This window comes from Arachis hypogaea, chromosome 2 (assembly GCF_003086295.3).
Source record: "Arachis hypogaea cultivar Tifrunner chromosome 2, arahy.Tifrunner.gnm2.J5K5, whole genome shotgun sequence".
In the NCBI taxonomy this organism is placed as follows: domain Eukaryota; kingdom Viridiplantae; phylum Streptophyta; class Magnoliopsida; order Fabales; family Fabaceae; genus Arachis; species Arachis hypogaea.
Window position 1 is genome coordinate 53,631,686 of NC_092037.1, and position 18,633 is coordinate 53,650,318.

Consider the following 18,633-nt stretch of genomic DNA (forward strand, 5'->3'; position numbering starts at 1 on the left):
AAAATAATTTTTACCGTCATTTTTATTGCGTTAAATAAATAATTTTGTGATTAAAATTTCACAATAGCAAAAAATCATAATACATAAATGAAATATTATATAACTCATAAACAAAATATTAATATAATATATAATTTTTTATTATTGAAAATGAAAAGTAATAACTCCTGTACAAAACCTTGTCTTACTAAACTTACTAAAATACAAGCATTGCAATAAACACTAATCAGTCAAATCTACCATCCAGTTCTCTAAACTATGTTAATGTCTAATAATGTATTTAGACCATCTAATAAGTGTTGTTTTTACGACTTAAAATATGAATATACAAGACAAGTAACTTAGCTAAGTGTTGATGAATAAGATTTGGAGGCCAAAAATTTCCTCCTTTTGTAATTAACTTTAAAACAAGCCTGCCTTGGTTTCTTGGTCTCTTGTGTGAATTTCATCCTGGGAACTTGCTCCAACATCTTTGTTTCTTACTCCAACACTCCAATTTCATTATCCAAACCCATCTCTTACAAAGATTTATAGGAACCTCTCCTAAAAGCTGGTTCTTATTGAAATGGTTGCATTAGATTAAAAATGCAATTCAAAACAGTTATTATAAGATGAAGATAATATTGCTTCTTAAATCAGAATGATTTTATCCTTTATATTCAAAACAATTCAAATACCTTACTGATATTGTATGAAGCTGCAGTGGTGATAATTAATATAATGTAAGGCCATATCATAAGGACTACTACAACATATGTTTCTTGTACAGAAGCCTTTGTGTAAATGAACAAAACAAAAATAGTATAAGAAAACTTACCCTTACAGCCAAAGCTTTTATGACCTCTTTTGCTGCTTTGGACTTAGCAGCTTCCTCCTTTGCTACAAACCAACTCTCCTCAATTTTCTGTTGGCACTCTTGTATCTTATGGTTTTTGAGTTCACACTGTTCTTCAAGTCTCTTTAACTATCAAAAGAACATGCATAAGAGAACACATTAAATGCACAGTCAGATGTTTTTTAAATACGCAAATGAACAGCACTGGTTAATTTGCTACTCAGATATAGGAAAATCAGAATGAGAGGAATGAAATGAAGCAACCTAAAAGGCTAAATATTGACCAGTTATCCTAACGGAAAATGTGAAAACAAATTTTAAAAATTTGAATTATAGTTGAATGCTGGAGATACATACAGGAATATATTCATTTATAGAAATTTTAGCAAGATAATTAACTGTTTCTTTGTCACAAATGCAGCATGTAGAACATTGAAACAAAAGTTACCTCAGCTCTCAGCCTCTGAACTTCTTCAATGAACATCTTATCAGATTATATTTTATATAAATTATTTAGATTAAAGTTTATAATTTAGAATTTCTAATTAGAATTTAAGATTCAAAATTTTTAATTCATACATGATCCAAAAAGCATAGCCATATCCCAAGAGTCTTTATCATTGATATGCTGCATGTGAGCATGACGAAGATATGTCCATTTGCAAACTGTGGTGGACAAACTGCGAGTATCATCTCCAGTTGCCCTAAAAAGGTACCAGAAATAAATCAAGGCTGAGCAACACTTGACTCCAACATAGAATGACATTGAACATCAAGAATAACAAAATAAATAAATAAATAGATAAATACATAAGTAAGTACTGACGAACGGATTTTTGACGGTTTAGAATTTCTCAAATAAATTCTTGTTGTAAAGTATAGTTTCTAAACCAAACAATAATCCTTTCGTACAAAAAGTTGTTTGTCACTAGTACAAACCCCTAAAATTTATAAACCGAAGTATTGGACCTCGGGTCGTTCTCCCTAGGATTTACAATAAAGTGTCTTGTTATTGGTTGTGAGTTATTTTGGGGTTTTGATATGAAGCATGAAAGATAAATGGCAAGAAAGTAAACTAAGGCCTAAAAAGGTCTTGGCAAGGGTTGGTGGTCAAGGATCTCTATCCTAATCACTAACCACAATATGAGAATTGGCAAGGATTAATCTCATTAAATCATCCTCTAACTAGTAGTAAAGGAAAGTCAAATGAGCTATATCAATCCTAGTCTATAAGTCCTAACTCTCCACTAATTCAATTAGTGAGAACTAGAGTCAATGGCTCCCAATCATCAATCTCTTGGACATTAGTAACTCAAGAGGTCCTAAGTTACCTTTCCAAGCCAAGAGTATAAAATCCTACTCTAAAATCCAACCAAGCATTTCATCAAACACTTGGAAGGCATAAAAGGAAAACATAGTAAATCAACAACAAGAACAAAATCTAACAACAATTATTGAAAGGAATTAACAACACAAATCAAAAGGAACACAATTATTATGATTTACCTTGAATTGAATTGAAAGAGAAAGGAAGGAACAAAAGTGGATCTACAATCAAAGTATAAGAACAACATAAAGGAAATTACAACAAAAGAATAGAGGAAGATGAATGTAACAACAAGGAATTGAAAAGATAGAAGTAGAAGAAGATGAATTAAAATCTAGATCTAAGAACTAAACCTAATCCTAATCCTAATCCTAGAGAGAAGTGAGAGCTTCTCTCTCTAGAAACTAACTAAAAGCTAAACTAAAACTAATTCTAGTGTGTGTATGTGTGTGTATGAACATGTGTTGTCAATCCCCTTCAATCCTTGGCTTTTATGTGCATTTTGGCGCCAAAGTTGGTTGCTGAAACCTCTCCAAAAATCGCTAGGCACGTGTCAAATAAATGAAGTCATGTGCCATCATCGGCGCGTGCACGCATGGTACGCGTGCGCGTCCTTGGCCTGTTTCGCAATGTGCGCGCGAGCGCCTAGTGCGCGTACGCGTACATGGTCTGGATCAGCTCTTTTGGCTTTTAGTGCTTCTCTCCACTTGCGTGCTTCCTTCCTTGCTTCCTTTGATCCATGTCTAGCCTATTTCAACCTGAGATTACTAACAAACACATCAAGGCATCTTATGAAATCAAAGAGAAACTAGAATTCATCAAGATAAGGCTTAAAAAGCATGTTTTTACACTTAAGCACAAATATGGGAGAGATAACAAAACCATGCTAATTCATAGGCTAAATGTGACAAAAGGTTATCAAAATACTCTAAATTCAATACAAGAATAACCCTCAAATTGGGGTTTGTCAACCTCCCCACACTTAAACCTTAGCATGTCCTCATGCTAAAATAAGAAGGAATTAAAGGTGATGACATTTAATGAATGCAACTAAACTATATGAGTCCTATCTAAATGCAACTACCTAGAATAAATGCAAATGCTTAATTCAAACATATCAACTTGCCAAGGACATGTGTAAGCACAAGGGCTAGGCAATAGGAATTAAGTCCAACCACAGTTGTATTGAATCATCAACAAGAATTTAAACTTGCAAGAATATAGATAATATAGGTGAACACATGTGATTGAACTTTTGAACCCTCACCGGATTTGTGTATCCGCTCTATTCACTCAAGTGTTTAAGGGGCAATCACTCAATTCTCTTCTAATCAAGCTTTCCAAAATTTGATTTCCTTCTAACAATCAACATTTATTTAATGCATGCATACATTCATCATGAGGTCTTTCATTTAGGTTGTAATGGGGTTAGGGTCAAGGTAGGATTATTTATGGTTAAGTGGGCTAAGATTGAATCTTTGATTAGCATAGACTTTCCCACCTAACTATATAATGACCTATACAAACTCAAACTATTCTAACTACCCATTCTTCACTTTTTCTTACATATTCATGCATCCTTATTTGATTCATAACACCTATGCATTGATTCCTTTTTATTGACTTCACTTTGGGGCAATTTGTCCCCCTTTTTATTATTTTCTTTCTTTTTCTTCTTTTTCTTTCTTTTTTTTTTTCCTTTTTGTTTTTCTCATTTTCACTTTTATTTCTCTTTTTTTTTTCTTTTCATTTCTTTTTTTCTTTTGTCAAGCTATATACAAAAGCATCAATGCATAAGGTCTATTCATTTGATTAATACATGAGTATGTACCCAATTCCTAAACATGAAAGTGTACTACCCCTTTTATCCCATCCAATGTTCCCAAGCCTCACCAACTTTGAATAGTAATCACTCTCACTGGCCTAGGCTAATCAAAGATCCAAACAAGGACTTTTATTGGTTTTCCGCCTTGGGCTTGTAATGTGCTAAATTGAGAATAAGTTGGTTAAGCATAGGCTCAAAACTGGCTAACAAAGGAAAGTAAAAAGGTTGGCTATTTGGGTAAGTGGCTGATGAAGTAATGGCCTCAATCATACAAATGCATAAACACAAGAAATAAATGGACATATAGAATCAAGCAAATCAAGGATTACAATCATAGAAAGAGAACAATTTCACACAAGAATGGAAAATAAGTGGTTATAAAGTGTACCCACATCAATAAGCTCAAGTCTCACAAGCTTGTGTTCTTAGTTCAATACATGCTTCACAAAGTATGAAATTCAAGCAAGTTCTACCAAAAAATTTTCCTTTCAATCAATTGGGTTAATGCCCTATATTTAAACTCCTTGGAAACTTTCAATATTTGAATAAGCATTGTTGTGATTGAAAAATTCAAAAATTTTCTTAGTTCACCTTTTTCTTTTTCTCATTTAAAATCAATTTTTCATGTAAAAAGGGTAACTAAATATTTGCAATCCAAAATATGATTTCTAATCACAACTACAACTAAAAGTAAAGATAAACAAAATGTATAAAGAAAATCCAACTAAAGTACGAAATCTAAAAGTATCCAAAATATCTAAAAATATCCAAAAGTATCAAAGTCATCAAAGTAACTAAAATCCAAAATAAGCAATAAAAGTATCTAAAGTAAACTAAAAATGCATCCAAATATATACAAAATATGCAAAATAGGATAACTAGGCTGAAAAAGTTCACCGGTTCCCAAATAATGCTACCGGTGCCCTCCCCACACTTAAAATCAAGCATCGTCCTCGATGCTAAACCGGAGGATCAGTGGGAGGTACAACGATAGGTGCAGGCTCTGACTGTGGAACCAGCTCCTCAGGAATCTCTAGTGGCTCTGTAGTGGCAGGGGAATGCTGCTGAACCGGCGCCTCCGCAACCTCCTCCTGATGATCCTGATCATCGGAGGCCGGAGAGTCGGGAAGAGGGGGTAACTCAAGGCCCTGGGCCACAAACATCTGGTCTATCCGATCCAGGCGGCGTCTGATATGGCGCTTCTCCCGCTCTAAGAACCGGAAAAGAAGCTGGACTAGGAGATAAGTAGGCTCGGGTGCTGCTGGTGGATCAGTGGATGATGAAGGAGCTGCAGCTGTAGAGGATGATGGGGCAGCTATAGGGGCCGAAGGTGAAGGTGTCCCCACGGGAGCTCTGGCCCGAGACCGGCGTCTAGCAAGTGGCCTCTCGTGCACCCAACCTCCCCAAGGAATAGTAACCTCCTTGTCATCATCATCAGGGGGCGGGGGTCGCACATCATCATCCAACCATGGCACCTCGGCTAGGGCCGCCATACTCGTGACCAAAGTAGGAAATGGGAGTAGGCCACGAATATGCGCCCGCCACATACACTGTCTGATCAGTCTAGGGAAGGAGACATCCTTCCCCTCCATAACACACCCAATCAGTAGAAGCATCTCCATAGGAATCTCAGAAAAGTGGGTGGTGGGAAGGACATAGCAAGCAAAGATCATCTGCCATGTCTTGGCCTCCCTAGTTAGATGAGTAAACAACATCCCTTTCGGCTTGGTATTGTTGGCATCCATAACCCAAGTAGCCTCTGGTATCCCAATAACAGTCCTGAGTGCCTCATAATCGAAGGTCATGCTGTGTATGGCTAACTCAGCCTGCTGGTGGGCACACAACTCATCAGAGACATGCCTGCACTGTAATGCCTCCTCAATGGCGGTCTCAGTGATCAGAATCTCCCTACCCCTCACCTGAACCGAATCTAATGTGGGACGGAAGAAGTTGCAGTAGAATTCCTTCACCCAGGAAACATTAATATCCCCCAAATCCCGGTCAACAAAGTTAATCCCCAAATCAATGATCCGACCGGAAATGGAACGTCTCACATCCATTGGGAGAAGTAGCTTCTTCTCAATGTTGAGCTTTGTAGTCCGATACTTAGAAAACCGGAGCTCACAGTAGAGATTAGGGAATTTGTCCGGATTGGTAGAAGGTAACTGTTGGTTCTCCTTATCCACATCATTTAAAGGGTTCTTGGCATAATTCTTATATGTGGAAGGGAGAGAAGGGGTAGAGTGTTTTCTTTTTTTGGAGGTAGTGGTGGCTATGGCTTTGCCTTTGTCAGACATCCTGAAAAATATGATATAATATATAAGGCATTTAGCACTTAACAAATAAAGCATGTTCAGGGGACAAATTGACAAAAAGAAACAACCATGATGTTGTAAGGAATATAAGCAAAAGTGAACGAATGAACCAAGAAAGTAAGTTGCATTAAAAGCAACAACCCGTATTCAATATGCAAAAATATCATCATAATTCTGAAAGAATTGTTAAAGAGTAAGCAGAAGTTAGGTGGTTAAAGAAATCAATGAGTTAAAGAAAGTGGATTAGCAATATGATGATATTTATGCACAATGAACAGAAAGGTTGTGGTTCATGTTCACCATGAGTATGCAAATCCGAGAAGTCACAATGGGATAGAAAGTTGCCCAAAATTGGATTAAGAGAAAAATGTAACGAATTTCCATGAAAGTCGGGCAGCATTCCGGCTTAAAACAGGACGTTCCCGGATAGCAAATGATCACAGTAGGCATAGCAAACAACATCAAATAGTACAGCACCACGAAAATGGGATTCAGGCAGCAAGAAATACACAAAAACAGTTCAAAAGCATCATACAACATTCACATAGCAAACAACAAATGAAGCACGAACGGAGCACTTATCAGGCCTAGAATCCTCTATCCAGCCCTAGCTACCTAACCGCAATTATTTCTAACTGGCCTAACATACAAAATTTGAATTCACTAACTAACATGCAATTGAACTAACTAACAGAAATTAAAAGGCTAACAGAAAAACAGAACAAAATCGAGTGGAACCTGGGAGCAAAGGGGTCAGGAATGGAAGGGAGAACGGGGAAGGAATAATGCTAAGCACTGCGCCGCCGTGAATGGTGGCCGGAAAGACGAGCAGCGGCGGTGGTTGGCGGTTCGGCAAGAAGACGGGGAAGAGAGGGAGTGGGTGAGAGTAGATAATGTGCAGAAAAAAATGAGAGAGGGAGAGAGACCGTGAGCAGTGGCGGCCGCGGCGAGAACTGGGCGGCGGAGGGTGCTGCCGGCGTGGTGGTTCGGTGATGAGCGGGGAGACAGAGGGAAGGAGAGAGAGAGAGGTGAGTGGAGGAAGGAGAGAATGAGTGGGGTTGAGGGTGTTTCGTGGATGGCTAGTCGGTGTGGTGGCCGGCGGTGGCTATTGTTGCTGCCGCGGTGGTTGGAAGTTGAGAGGAGGAAGAAGATGATGGGGGTTGAGGGGAGTGAGTGCGCGACTGCGCAGGATGCGTCGCGCATTAGGGTTATACCAAATTTTGAATTGACGCGCGCGCGCACCTTGCGCGTCCGCGTCTATGAAGAAAACTCGGGGCCTACGCGTGCGCGTACGTTGCGCTTACGCGTGGATGAGAAATATAGGAAGGGACGCGTACGCGTACAGTGCGCGCACGCGTGCATGAGGTTGGGCTAGAGGCATAGAGTTGGCCCAAAGCAGGCCTAACTCTCTGGAGAGTGGCCCGGAAGTTGCGCCATCAGATCGGCGCGCACGCGGCATGTGCGCGTCCGCGTACATTGTTGAGGTATGAATCGGCGCGTTCGCGCGATGTGCGCGCTCGCGCAGGTTGAGTCGAGCCTGGGGCCTAAAGCTAGCCCAGAGCCGGCTCAACTCTCTGGAGTTTGGCTCAAAAACCTGCAGCAGCGAATCGGCGCGGACGCGGCATGTGCGCGTCCGCGTGAATGTCCATGTTATGAGAAACGGCGCGCGCGTCCGCGTGGGTCGAGTTGGGCTGGGGGCATGATATTTGCCCAAGGGAGGCCCAACTCTCGGGTGTTTGGCTCGTGGTGCATCCACACAGGGACGCGTGCGCGTACATGGTGCGCTCGCGTCTTCTCCCTTTTTTTTTTTTTTCAGAAACAAATTTCTGGTGCTCCCCTTAGTGTTCACAACTCTTATTCACTCATCCATCATACAATTCACAAAAATGCAATTTTGATATTATTCATCTACTACTAAACACAACATGTATATGACTAAGCTAACAATTAAATTGTACAAACAAATTTGTATGAAACATCTACCTACAATGGTAACTCAAATCACTTATTAAGTAAATGTAAAAGATTGGAAAGAGTTTACCATGGTGGGGTGTCTCCCACCTAGCACTTTTAGTTTAAGTCCTTAAGTTGGACATTTGAGAAGCTCTTTGTCATGGTGGCTTATGTTTGTACTCATCCTTGAATCTCCAAGGATCCATGCTCCTCAATTGGTTGACAGAATTTCCAACCATTGTCATTGAGCTTGGGCAGATTTCTACCCAAAATACGAGTCCCCATATTTGGTCTTCACATATCGAACCGGGATCCCATATCTTATTCTCGCATCCATCCGTTGGTTGAGTTCCATGATTTTGTCGGATGGGTAGTTGACATAAATGTGGTGGACACATGGAATTCTCTTTACTCCAACAGTGCTTCCTTCTAGATTCATACAAGGTGATCCTTTTCCCAACATCATCCCTATACCTTGAGGCCTTGACCTTAATGAACTTAACACCTACTTTCCAACCACTACACAACTCATTCTTACTTTTAATTCCACAAAGATTTCTAAATTGACCATCATTTTCAATCAAACCATATTCAAGTGAGAAATTAAAGCTTAGGGATAGAGATTTTACCCACTTAAATGTTGTGTTTGATGGTAGCTTGGGAAAGAAGATTTCCCCACACTTAGACAATGCAAGATCTACCTCTTTGTGCTCCTCTTTGGTTGTTTCCACCTCTTCACAAGCTTCTTCAAGTTCAACCTTATCCCCTTTTTCACTTGGCGTGGTGTTGACATATTGTGTCATGGGCGGTGATTCAACTTTTGATAGGAATTCATCGATGAATGAATTCATCTCTTGATCAACCTCTTCGTATTCTTCAATTTCAATATACACCATACCATTTTTGTTTTCCGTGGGAGGTTGTACACACTTTTCTATAGCTTCAACTTCATGTCCAATGGGAGAAGATTCGATTGTAGATAGGAATTCATCCATGATTGAATCCATCTCTTGATAAGCTTCTTCCAAGTCTTCAATGATGGTATGCCTTGAAGGTTGCGCACCCTCCTCAACATCAAATTCAAACTTCTTGGAAAAGTGCTCTATGATGCTAAATTCCCATGGACTTTCAACATCTCCTAAATCTTCAACCACTTCTTCCCTTTCTTCAATGATCATTGGCTCCTCCAATTGTTCCAACACAAAATAGCATCCTCCATCCCCCACCGAATCTTCCAATTTCTCCTTCATGCTTTGTTCTTCTTTTGACTTTTCACATGGGATCATGGAGGTACCTTGAGCATTCAAACATCGGTAGGCTAAGGTGGACACTACCTTGGTCAAGTTGGTCACAAACTCAAGTGTATTCCGCTTCATGGCTTCTTGTCCTTGAAGTAACAAAGTGAGTGAGTCGTTTATTGATGCTTGTGGTGGGTAAGAAGGATCATTATTTTGGAGAGAAGGTTCATAATAGGAAGGTGGTTCTTCTTGGTAAGGTTGTGGAGATGGTGTGTATTGAGGTGGTTCTTTGTGGTGATCTTGATATGCTTGTGGTGGTTCTAAAGGTTCTTGCTCAAAATGGTCATAAAAATACGGTATGGATGGTTGGTTATTCGATGGATATGGATCATAGGAAGGTGTTTGGTATGGAGAGGCTTGTGAGTATGGTTGAGGTTCATGTTGAGGATATGGTTCATAGGCATATGGTGGTGGTTCTTGAAAATCACAAGGTGGTTCACCATAGCCATTGGGTTGGTATGCATCATAGGATGGCTCTTCTTCATAGTGCATTGGTGGAGGTTGTTGCCATGAAGATTGATCATATGCATATGGCTCCTCCCACCTTTGGTTGTTCCATCCTTGATACACCTCCTCATTGAAGCTCTCATTGCCTACAACATAATTGGAACCAAACTCATAGCCAAAGTGAGAATTCATGGTGGAAAGGGAAAATAAAATTCTACACTAGCAAATGAAGCAAAAAGCAAGATATCTACACTATTCACATATATACAACAACCAATAACACAACACCATTGCAAGTCCCCGGCAACGGCGCCATTTTGACGAACGGATTTTTGACGGTTTAGAATTTCTCAAATAAATTCTTGTTGTAAAGTATAGTTTCTAAACCAAACAATAATCCTTTCGTACAAAAAGTTGTTTGTCACTAGTACAAACCCCTAAAATTTATAAACCGAAGTATTGGACCTCGGGTCGTTCTCCCTAGGATTTACAATAAAGTGTCTTGTTATTGGTTGTGAGTTATTTTGGGGTTTTGATATGAAGCATGAAAGATAAATGGCAAGAAAGTAAACTAAGGCCTAAAAAGGTCTTGGCAAGGGTTGGTGGTCAAGGATCTCTATCCTAATCACTAACCACAATATGAGAATTGGCAAGGATTAATCTCATTAAATCATCCTCTAACTAGTAGTAAAGGAAAGTCAAATGAGCTATATCAATCCTAGTCTATAAGTCCTAACTCTCCACTAATTCAATTAGTGAGAACTAGAGTCAATGGCTCCCAATCATCAATCTCTTGGACATTAGTAACTCAAGAGGTCCTAAGTTACCTTTCCAAGCCAAGAGTATAAAATCCTACTCTAAAATCCAACCAAGCATTTCATCAAACACTTGGAAGGCATAAAAGGAAAACATAGTAAATCAACAACAAGAACAAAATCTAACAACAATTATTGAAAGGAATTAACAACACAAATCAAAAGGAACACAATTATTATGATTTACCTTGAATTGAATTGAAAGAGAAAGGAAGGAACAAAAGTGGATCTACAATCAAAGTATAAGAACAACATAAAGGAAATTACAACAAAAGAATAGAGGAAGATGAATGTAACAACAAGGAATTGAAAAGATAGAAGTAGAAGAAGATGAATTAAAATCTAGATCTAAGAACTAAACCTAATCCTAATCCTAATCCTAGAGAGAAGTGAGAGCTTCTCTCTCTAGAAACTAACTAAAAGCTAAACTAAAACTAATTCTAGTGTGTGTATGTGTGTGTATGAACATGTGTTGTCAATCCCCTTCAATCCTTGGCTTTTATGTGCATTTTGGCGCCAAAGTTGGTTGCTGAAACCTCTCCAAAAATCGCTAGGCACGTGTCAAATAAATGAAGTCATGTGCCATCATCGGCGCGTGCACGCATGGTACGCGTGCGCGTCCTTGGCCTGTTTCGCAATGTGTGCGCGAGCGCCTAGTGCGCGTACGCGTACATGGTCTGGATCAGCTCTTTTGGCTTTTAGTGCTTCTCTCCACTTGCGTGCTTCCTTCCTTGCTTCCTTTGATCCATGTCTAGCCTATTTCAACCTGAGATTACTAACAAACACATCAAGGCATCTTATGAAATCAAAGAGAAACTATAATTCATCAAGATAAGGCTTAAATAGCATGGTTTTACACTTAAGCACAAATATGGGAGAGATAACAAAACCATGCTAATTCATAGGCTAAATGTGACAAAAGGTTATCAAAATACTCTAAATTCAATACAAGAATAACCCTCAAATTGGGGTTTGTCAAGTACCTATATGACAACCAATCACTCAAGTTCATCCACCTGAAAACCAAAGACCAAGACTCTTGCAAGTTTTCTTTAGCCCATAGAGGCTGAAAGTTTAAAATGCTTTGGAAAATGAGTTCATAAAAGAGAGCATGATTCTTAAAACTATAGATGATGTAAGAATACATCATGCGAACCAACTGCATTGAGCAAAATATAACCAGTTTAGTAGCTTGGATCGGTAAAGACTATGTAACATAGTCATTGTTAGCATAGAATTTCTTCTGACAAGGAAGAAAATAAAAAACCTAGAATTAAAGAAAAAGACATAGTCATTGTTAGCATAGAACATAGCATATTTACCAATCATGAGTAAACAGAAGAAGATAATGCAAATTTGTACACTAATCTAGATGCTCAACGAAGATAATGAATAAATACAAAATTAAACACTTGAATATTTTATCTTCACCTCAGCAAGTATTTTCTGCGATAACCACTTGTCCGTACTTGTTATAAATCCAAATCCAAATTTGTGTCTGTACCTTCGGTTCCATTGATCCAACTCCTAAAATTTTAGATTATTTATTATACAGGAAAATCAAAATATTAGATTATTTATTATGTCATGGCAAGATATATTAGATTATTCAGATTATGCATATAGTCTCTCTAGCTTATATAATATCAATAAATTTAAGATACAAAATAAATCAAAATAGCTCAAAACCATACTTTAGAAATTTTCCTATGGGTTCTTTTCAGAAATCAGGTGAAGTAAGGTTCTTCTTGTCTTCCATCAGTGAAAACAATTGCCTCAAGTAGTGAAATTATTATCTCAACAAAATAGAGTAGCGAGCTAAGTAAAGATCCTACTACCGCAAGCAGTGTAAAAACAAATAAATTTAGGTAACTTTTACAAATAAAGTGAAGGAATCCATAGCATTTCTATAAAGAGACAATCAAATATCCAAAATAAATATGATTAGAATTTTATTTTGGGAGTTGAATCATTCTACTTAATTAGTAACCATCCATGGGGTATATATAAGAGAAACTACAGGGATAGGAACTCCAATATCAAATATTGTTTAACTATTTCAATATCAAATATTGTTAAACTATTCAGGGATAGGAACTCACATTCAGAGGGCATATCTTCAAGTCAAGAAATTCAACATCAATAATGAAGCAACCAATGAATGAAGTATCAACAGGCCAGACAAAGTCATCATATGTCCTAAGTATCCTTTCATGGACTACAGCATCAAAAGCAAAAAGAAATAAGAATAAAGCTGTGTTACAACTTCATTGTACAATCCTAAAACTGCTATTACAATCTCAAAAACACCTTGGTTACCATTTTGAGTTGCAATATGAAATTACCCTATTTCTTCTTGGAAAATAAAGTGGTAGAGAATAAGATTTTCAGGAGAGAAGGAGCAGAAGAATAATAATAGTAAGGAATGAACTAAAATAGTGCACAAGGAACTGATCCACCCTTTCTCCCTTGTTGTTATTATATTATTTATAGCAAGCATGCAAAAAATTAAAGGTGAAATTGAAGTGAAGAAAGAGAAAATAAAGAAATGAAGTAGATTTCCATGGAGGCAAGTACCTGCATATTGTTGTATCTGTTGAAGGTTTTGCAGCAAACAGGGCAAGAAAACTGGGTAAGACCAATCAGAATCTGAGATGGGGTTGGGATCCAGTACTGTCCCTTGGGATTCAGAATCTGTGGAATATTAGAATACAAAAATCAGGAACCTTTTATTTATAACACACAAATAAAGTGATAAAGCAATAGTTGCTTCAAAGGAGGGTGATGATCTGGATTTATTATCTTCCAAGCTCACTACCAAACAAGTCCTGCTCCAAGAACAAAATCAAATTTATACTACTCCCTGGAACCTATAGTTCAATCAATTTGCCCTATCTATATCTCCATTCAAATAACAAAAAAAGTTTAGCCCTTTTTTTCTTTATACCATTTTCACAAAACAAAGCTATCCACTAATTCAACATCATGCATTTTGGTGCAACTTAACACAAGAAAGAAGAAGAATAAGAAAAAAAATCAGCATGGACAATGAAATGAAACAATAGGAGGAAGAATAATAAAAATTGATGCTAGAATCATCCAAGTAAAAGATTCATCAGATATCAATGTTTACAAGACAGTTATTGTTTCATTTGCTTTTCATCCTTTTCACAATGCAGATCAGTATATGACTGTATTAGTGGTTTTATTTAGCATACTCAATTAATTAATGCATTCAATTTATGAATTGAGACTTCTCAATCAGTTTGATCTATAATCTAATCTTCCAAATTTTCTATATTAAAACCAGCTATTTCTTTTGAATGACATCTATAATTCTAACATATTTGAACAGACACTAGAGTAAATTCTCAATACTTACTAGAATAAGCTAATTAGCTAAATACACTAGAGAAAATCATTTTTGTGTAATACCCTAACTACCAAAGCTCACGCTTCCGGCTGCGCAACTCTGATAGCTCGGACATTACGACGACACTTATACTATTTAATACTAAAATATGAGCCTGTTTAAAAAAACTTTAAATCGCAAATACCGTTCCCAAAAATGCTTTTGTTCGATAACGTACATCCATAGAAACCATACAACTTACAAAAACTCATAAAGAGTACATCCATATATATACATACATATATATATAAATAATATTACAGACATTAACCAATACAATCCCTATCCCTCTTATAGAATATATCAAGATAAAGGCGAGGGTACAATAATTAATAGTCCAAAGCAATACAGAACATCACAACAATAACTAAATAAATTCTTCGTAACTTCTGCACCCATATCCTGAAAGGGGAAAAATGTAAGGGGTGAGAACATCATCCTCGAAAGGGTTCTCAGTAGAGGGTTTTTGGGAATTACTGTAATAGGATACATGAAGATAAATCGTACCAGTGATTAATAACTGACTTATGCCTCTTTTCAAAAAACAACAGTTTACAATAAAAGTAAAGTCGGAAATCTTTTCTGAAAGAGGAACCATTCAATTCTCAAAACATCAAAGCCTTTCAAAATGGTTTATCTATACTGAACCAAAGTAGCCTTTCACATTTTATTCCAAACCAGAAACCCAAAACCAAAATCAACCATCGGTTCATCTCATTCCAACCACGGCCCTAGGCCCAATCAATCCAACCACGGCCCTAGGCCCAAACAATCCAACCTTCAACCAAATCACCACAATCCAACAGAGTTCTAGTTGCAAACACAGATAGGAAGATGCAAGCACAAACAAACAGTTATTGCAAGTAGAACAATTAGCAATTAATCACATAGGCAAACCAAGTACAATATGCATACCCAAACAATGTCACATAGATGCATATGATGCATGCCTGTCCCTAATGGCTGATGATATCATCTGTCGGTTACCAAGCCAACCCGACGTGTCCGGTAGCTAACCCGGACACAGTCTCTCTGTTGTGCATTATTATCATTAGAGGGTATCTACGCCCTGTCGCCATTAGAGGGTATATGCGCCCTGTCGCCATTAGAGGGTATATGCGCCCTGTCGCCATTAGAGGGTATCGGTGCCCTGTCACCCTTACAACAGAGAGAAAAACACAAGCATACTCGCTTACAACTTTCATCTCAGCCATTCGGCGTAAATCCACAAATCATTCAATTGCATACATGCATTTATATTCAATCATGGATCACCATCCATCTCAGCCATCCGGCTCACGGTTCAATTCAGAACCAACCAATTTATCAATAAATACAGTCCCTCGGCTTAAATTCATAATTCATAGCCAGCCATACGGCTTATAACTCATTCGGCAATCAGCCATAAGTCAATATCACACACAGCCATTCCGGCCCATAACAAAAACAGTACTTCCATCATTCAACATCATCAAATTCATAAAACCGGCATTTAAGCCATAACTCACTTTTCTCAAGCCATTTCACTTTGAAATCAAATTTTTAACTCTTTTCAGCCTTGGCTTTGAAGATCTCATTTCTCAAATCATCTCAGGCTCATAAGCCAAATTTTACTCAAAGTGAGTTCCCTTTTTAAAACAAAGCCACTCTCGGCATTCTCTTTCCAAAACTTCCAAAACCATGGCAAGTTAAGGATTTATTTCAAAGCATTCAAAATCACCCATCCAACAATGGGATTTTATAACAAAAGTTTCTCGGCAAAGTCCCAAGTCTTTAGGGAAGGTCAACTTATATAAATTCCTTAAAATTCATTGAAACTCTTAAAATCATAGATTTCTCGGTTCAAGTAAATAAAACTGAATTTACTATAAAACCGGCCATACAAAATCACAAGTTCCAACCCGGTCCAAAAATCAACTCATTTGAAACGAAACCGGTTCATTTGAATCAAACCACTTTCAAGTTTCTTTTTAGAACCCATTGTTCTAACTCTTCCAAAATGCCTCAAACTTGATTAATCAATCAAAAGTCTAGGTTCCTTTGAAATCACTAAAAACTCCTTTTTATATTGAAATCAATATTAAAGCATCATTCTTTCCTTCAGTGATTCAAACGGTAAAAATAGTTCAGTTTTAAATAAGCCGAACTCAACGTATAAGGTTCATCAAATAAATTAAGCTTGAAAACATAAATATCCTTTTAATAAATCAATTAATACAATTTCTCAAATCCAACCCTTTTTAAATAACCTTACAAACAAGTGTAGGATTTTATAGAAATTTCGGCAGCACCTCCCCTAAAACTTAGACTTTTGCCACCCGGTTCGGGTCCCAACTAAACCATTTCTCATTCCTTTTCAACAGCTCAAAACCAGAAATCAATTTAAAGCAAGCTAAATCCAACAATCGCCTCAGTGGCGTATCTCAAGGATACCATTTCAAATCAACTCAATATCAATCGATATAACTCATTTCCAAAGCTTTAAAGGAACGGCTCAATAACAAATCATTTGTCCAAAACCAAATCAATTAAAATAAACCGTGCTGAATTCAAAAGTGCATTCGACTTTTCACATCATTAAAATAATTGGCTCAAATCAAATCAATCCTCAACGGATTAAACTCAGATTCAAATCTTTAAAGAATCAACTTCAAACATTACATTTCACAAGCCACACAACAAATTCAGCCAAACCAACATCCATAATCGTTCGAGTCAATCAAATAATACATAAGGCAGATACAATCACTAAATACACAATATCTCACATCAGTATCCATATGTAATAATTCCAATACACAAAACATAGTTTTTTGGAAAGCGCCCCTACCTCAAAACGCAAAATTCCATAACCCAAACGTATCATCAAGTCCTTTCCGCCTCAACTCAAAATCAAAGGCAGCTTCAAAGCACAGCCCCACACATTTTCGCAGCAGCATAAACAACTCTAAATTACAACAAGCAACCTCAGTTACTAACTCTAGGAACATTAATACCATAAAGGCTTTAATACACGTACGGGACACTAACGTAGGGCTTTCGAAACATAATTTCTTACCGGAATAACAACACGAAGCAGCTGCGGATTCGAACCGGCCCCGGCACAGCTCCGGCGGCGGCCAGAAGCTCCGGTGGATCAACTATAAAAACCACACAGCATCAAACCTTCTCGAAATTCCAAAAGAACTGAAATCAAACTTAAAACGCTTACCGGCAAAATTTTCCGGCGACAACAGCAAGGTCTCAAGCGGCAGAAACTCTGCCTGGAGCTTCAGCGGTGATCCCGAAAGTCACAGAGTCGTCCCCGGTGATCAGAATCACAGCGGTGGTTTCTGGTGGAGGTAACTCGCGATGAAATCCAAATGACACAGGCTCCAGTAACGGTTTCCCGGCGGTTGAGGCTCGGCCAGAAGCTCCGGCGACCGTGGCGGCAGCTCCGACGGAGACGGTAGTGAGAGACAGAACTGGCGAGCTCTCCTCTTCCAGCAGCGGCGCTGCGGCAAGGAGCACAACGGCGGCGTGTGAATCGGCGACGGCAGAAACGTGACGGATCTCCCTCACGGCGCGTCTCCCCCTCGCGCGACTAGCAACGGCGCAGGCTAGAGATGACGGCGCGGCGAACAGTGGCGGCGGCGGTGCCAGGCTCTCCTTCGGCGACGCCCTTCCCTCACTGCGCTCTCGGATCAAACTCCCTCTTCTGTCAACGGCGGCGGCGACGAAGGAACGCGATGGCGTGAAGAACGGCACAGGGAGGATGCAACGGGTGGCTAGGGAACGCAGCTCGTTGTGGGGTGCGGTGAGGACGATTGGCGGCGCGGCGACACGACGCGGTGAGGGCAACGCGACTGCACGGCGTGAAACGCGACCCTCTTCACTTCCGATTCTGATCTCCTTCTTCTTCGACGTTGGTGGCGAACGGCGAGCAGAAGGGCGGCGACGGCGAGGCCCACCGCTGCTGGCTCGCCTCTCCCTCTTCTCTTCCCCTGACGCGCGACTCTGACTCCCTCTCCATCCTCTGCTTCTAATTTCGGTTTCTTTCATGGCAATGGGAAGCCATGAGTGTTGCAAGCTGTTGGGGAAAGGGGAAAATCTGCTACTGTTGAGTGTGTTGGTTTGAGGAAGGAGAAGTGTTGCTGCTGCTGTTAGAAGAGAGGGGCGGCAGCAGTTGGGGGAAACCGGGTCGGGTTAGGGTTTCCAAGGTTAGGGTTTCATTTTTGAAAATTAGGGTTAAGGGCATTATGGTAATTTCACATAAAATTAGGAATAATATAGTAATTGAAACTCAGATTAAATCCAACACTATTTGTACATAGAAAATACTATTTGCTCATCAATTTCACAAATTATTTTCAATAAAATGCCCAAATCTAAAAATTAGAAATGGTATACTTAATTTCTTCATTTTC

At 38.8% G+C, this 18,633-nt stretch overlaps 2 protein-coding genes across 2 annotated transcripts; both read right to left on the reverse strand.

Annotated features, from left to right (window-relative positions):
* Window positions 1-646: 646 nt before the first annotated feature.
* LOC112725278 (uncharacterized) lies at window positions 647-13,099 on the reverse strand. The gene is made up of 4 exons (XM_025775449.3): window positions 12,918-13,099; window positions 1,415-1,539; window positions 818-964; window positions 647-697 (listed from the first exon to the last, which is right to left on the reverse strand). The coding sequence occupies exons 1-4, from the start codon at window positions 12,928-12,930 to the stop codon at window positions 647-649; spliced, it is 336 nt and encodes a 111-aa protein (XP_025631234.1). The 5' UTR covers window positions 12,931-13,099.
* Window positions 13,100-16,828: 3,729 nt separating this feature from the next.
* LOC112744331 (uncharacterized) lies at window positions 16,829-18,410 on the reverse strand. Its single transcript, XM_025793928.3, has 3 exons — window positions 17,439-18,410; window positions 17,286-17,367; window positions 16,829-17,174 (listed from the first exon to the last, which is right to left on the reverse strand). Exon 1 carries the CDS (start codon window positions 18,266-18,268, stop codon window positions 17,471-17,473), a length of 798 nt encoding a protein of 265 aa, XP_025649713.1. The 5' UTR covers window positions 18,269-18,410; the 3' UTR covers window positions 16,829-17,174; window positions 17,286-17,367; window positions 17,439-17,470.
* Window positions 18,411-18,633: the final 223 nt, after the last annotated feature.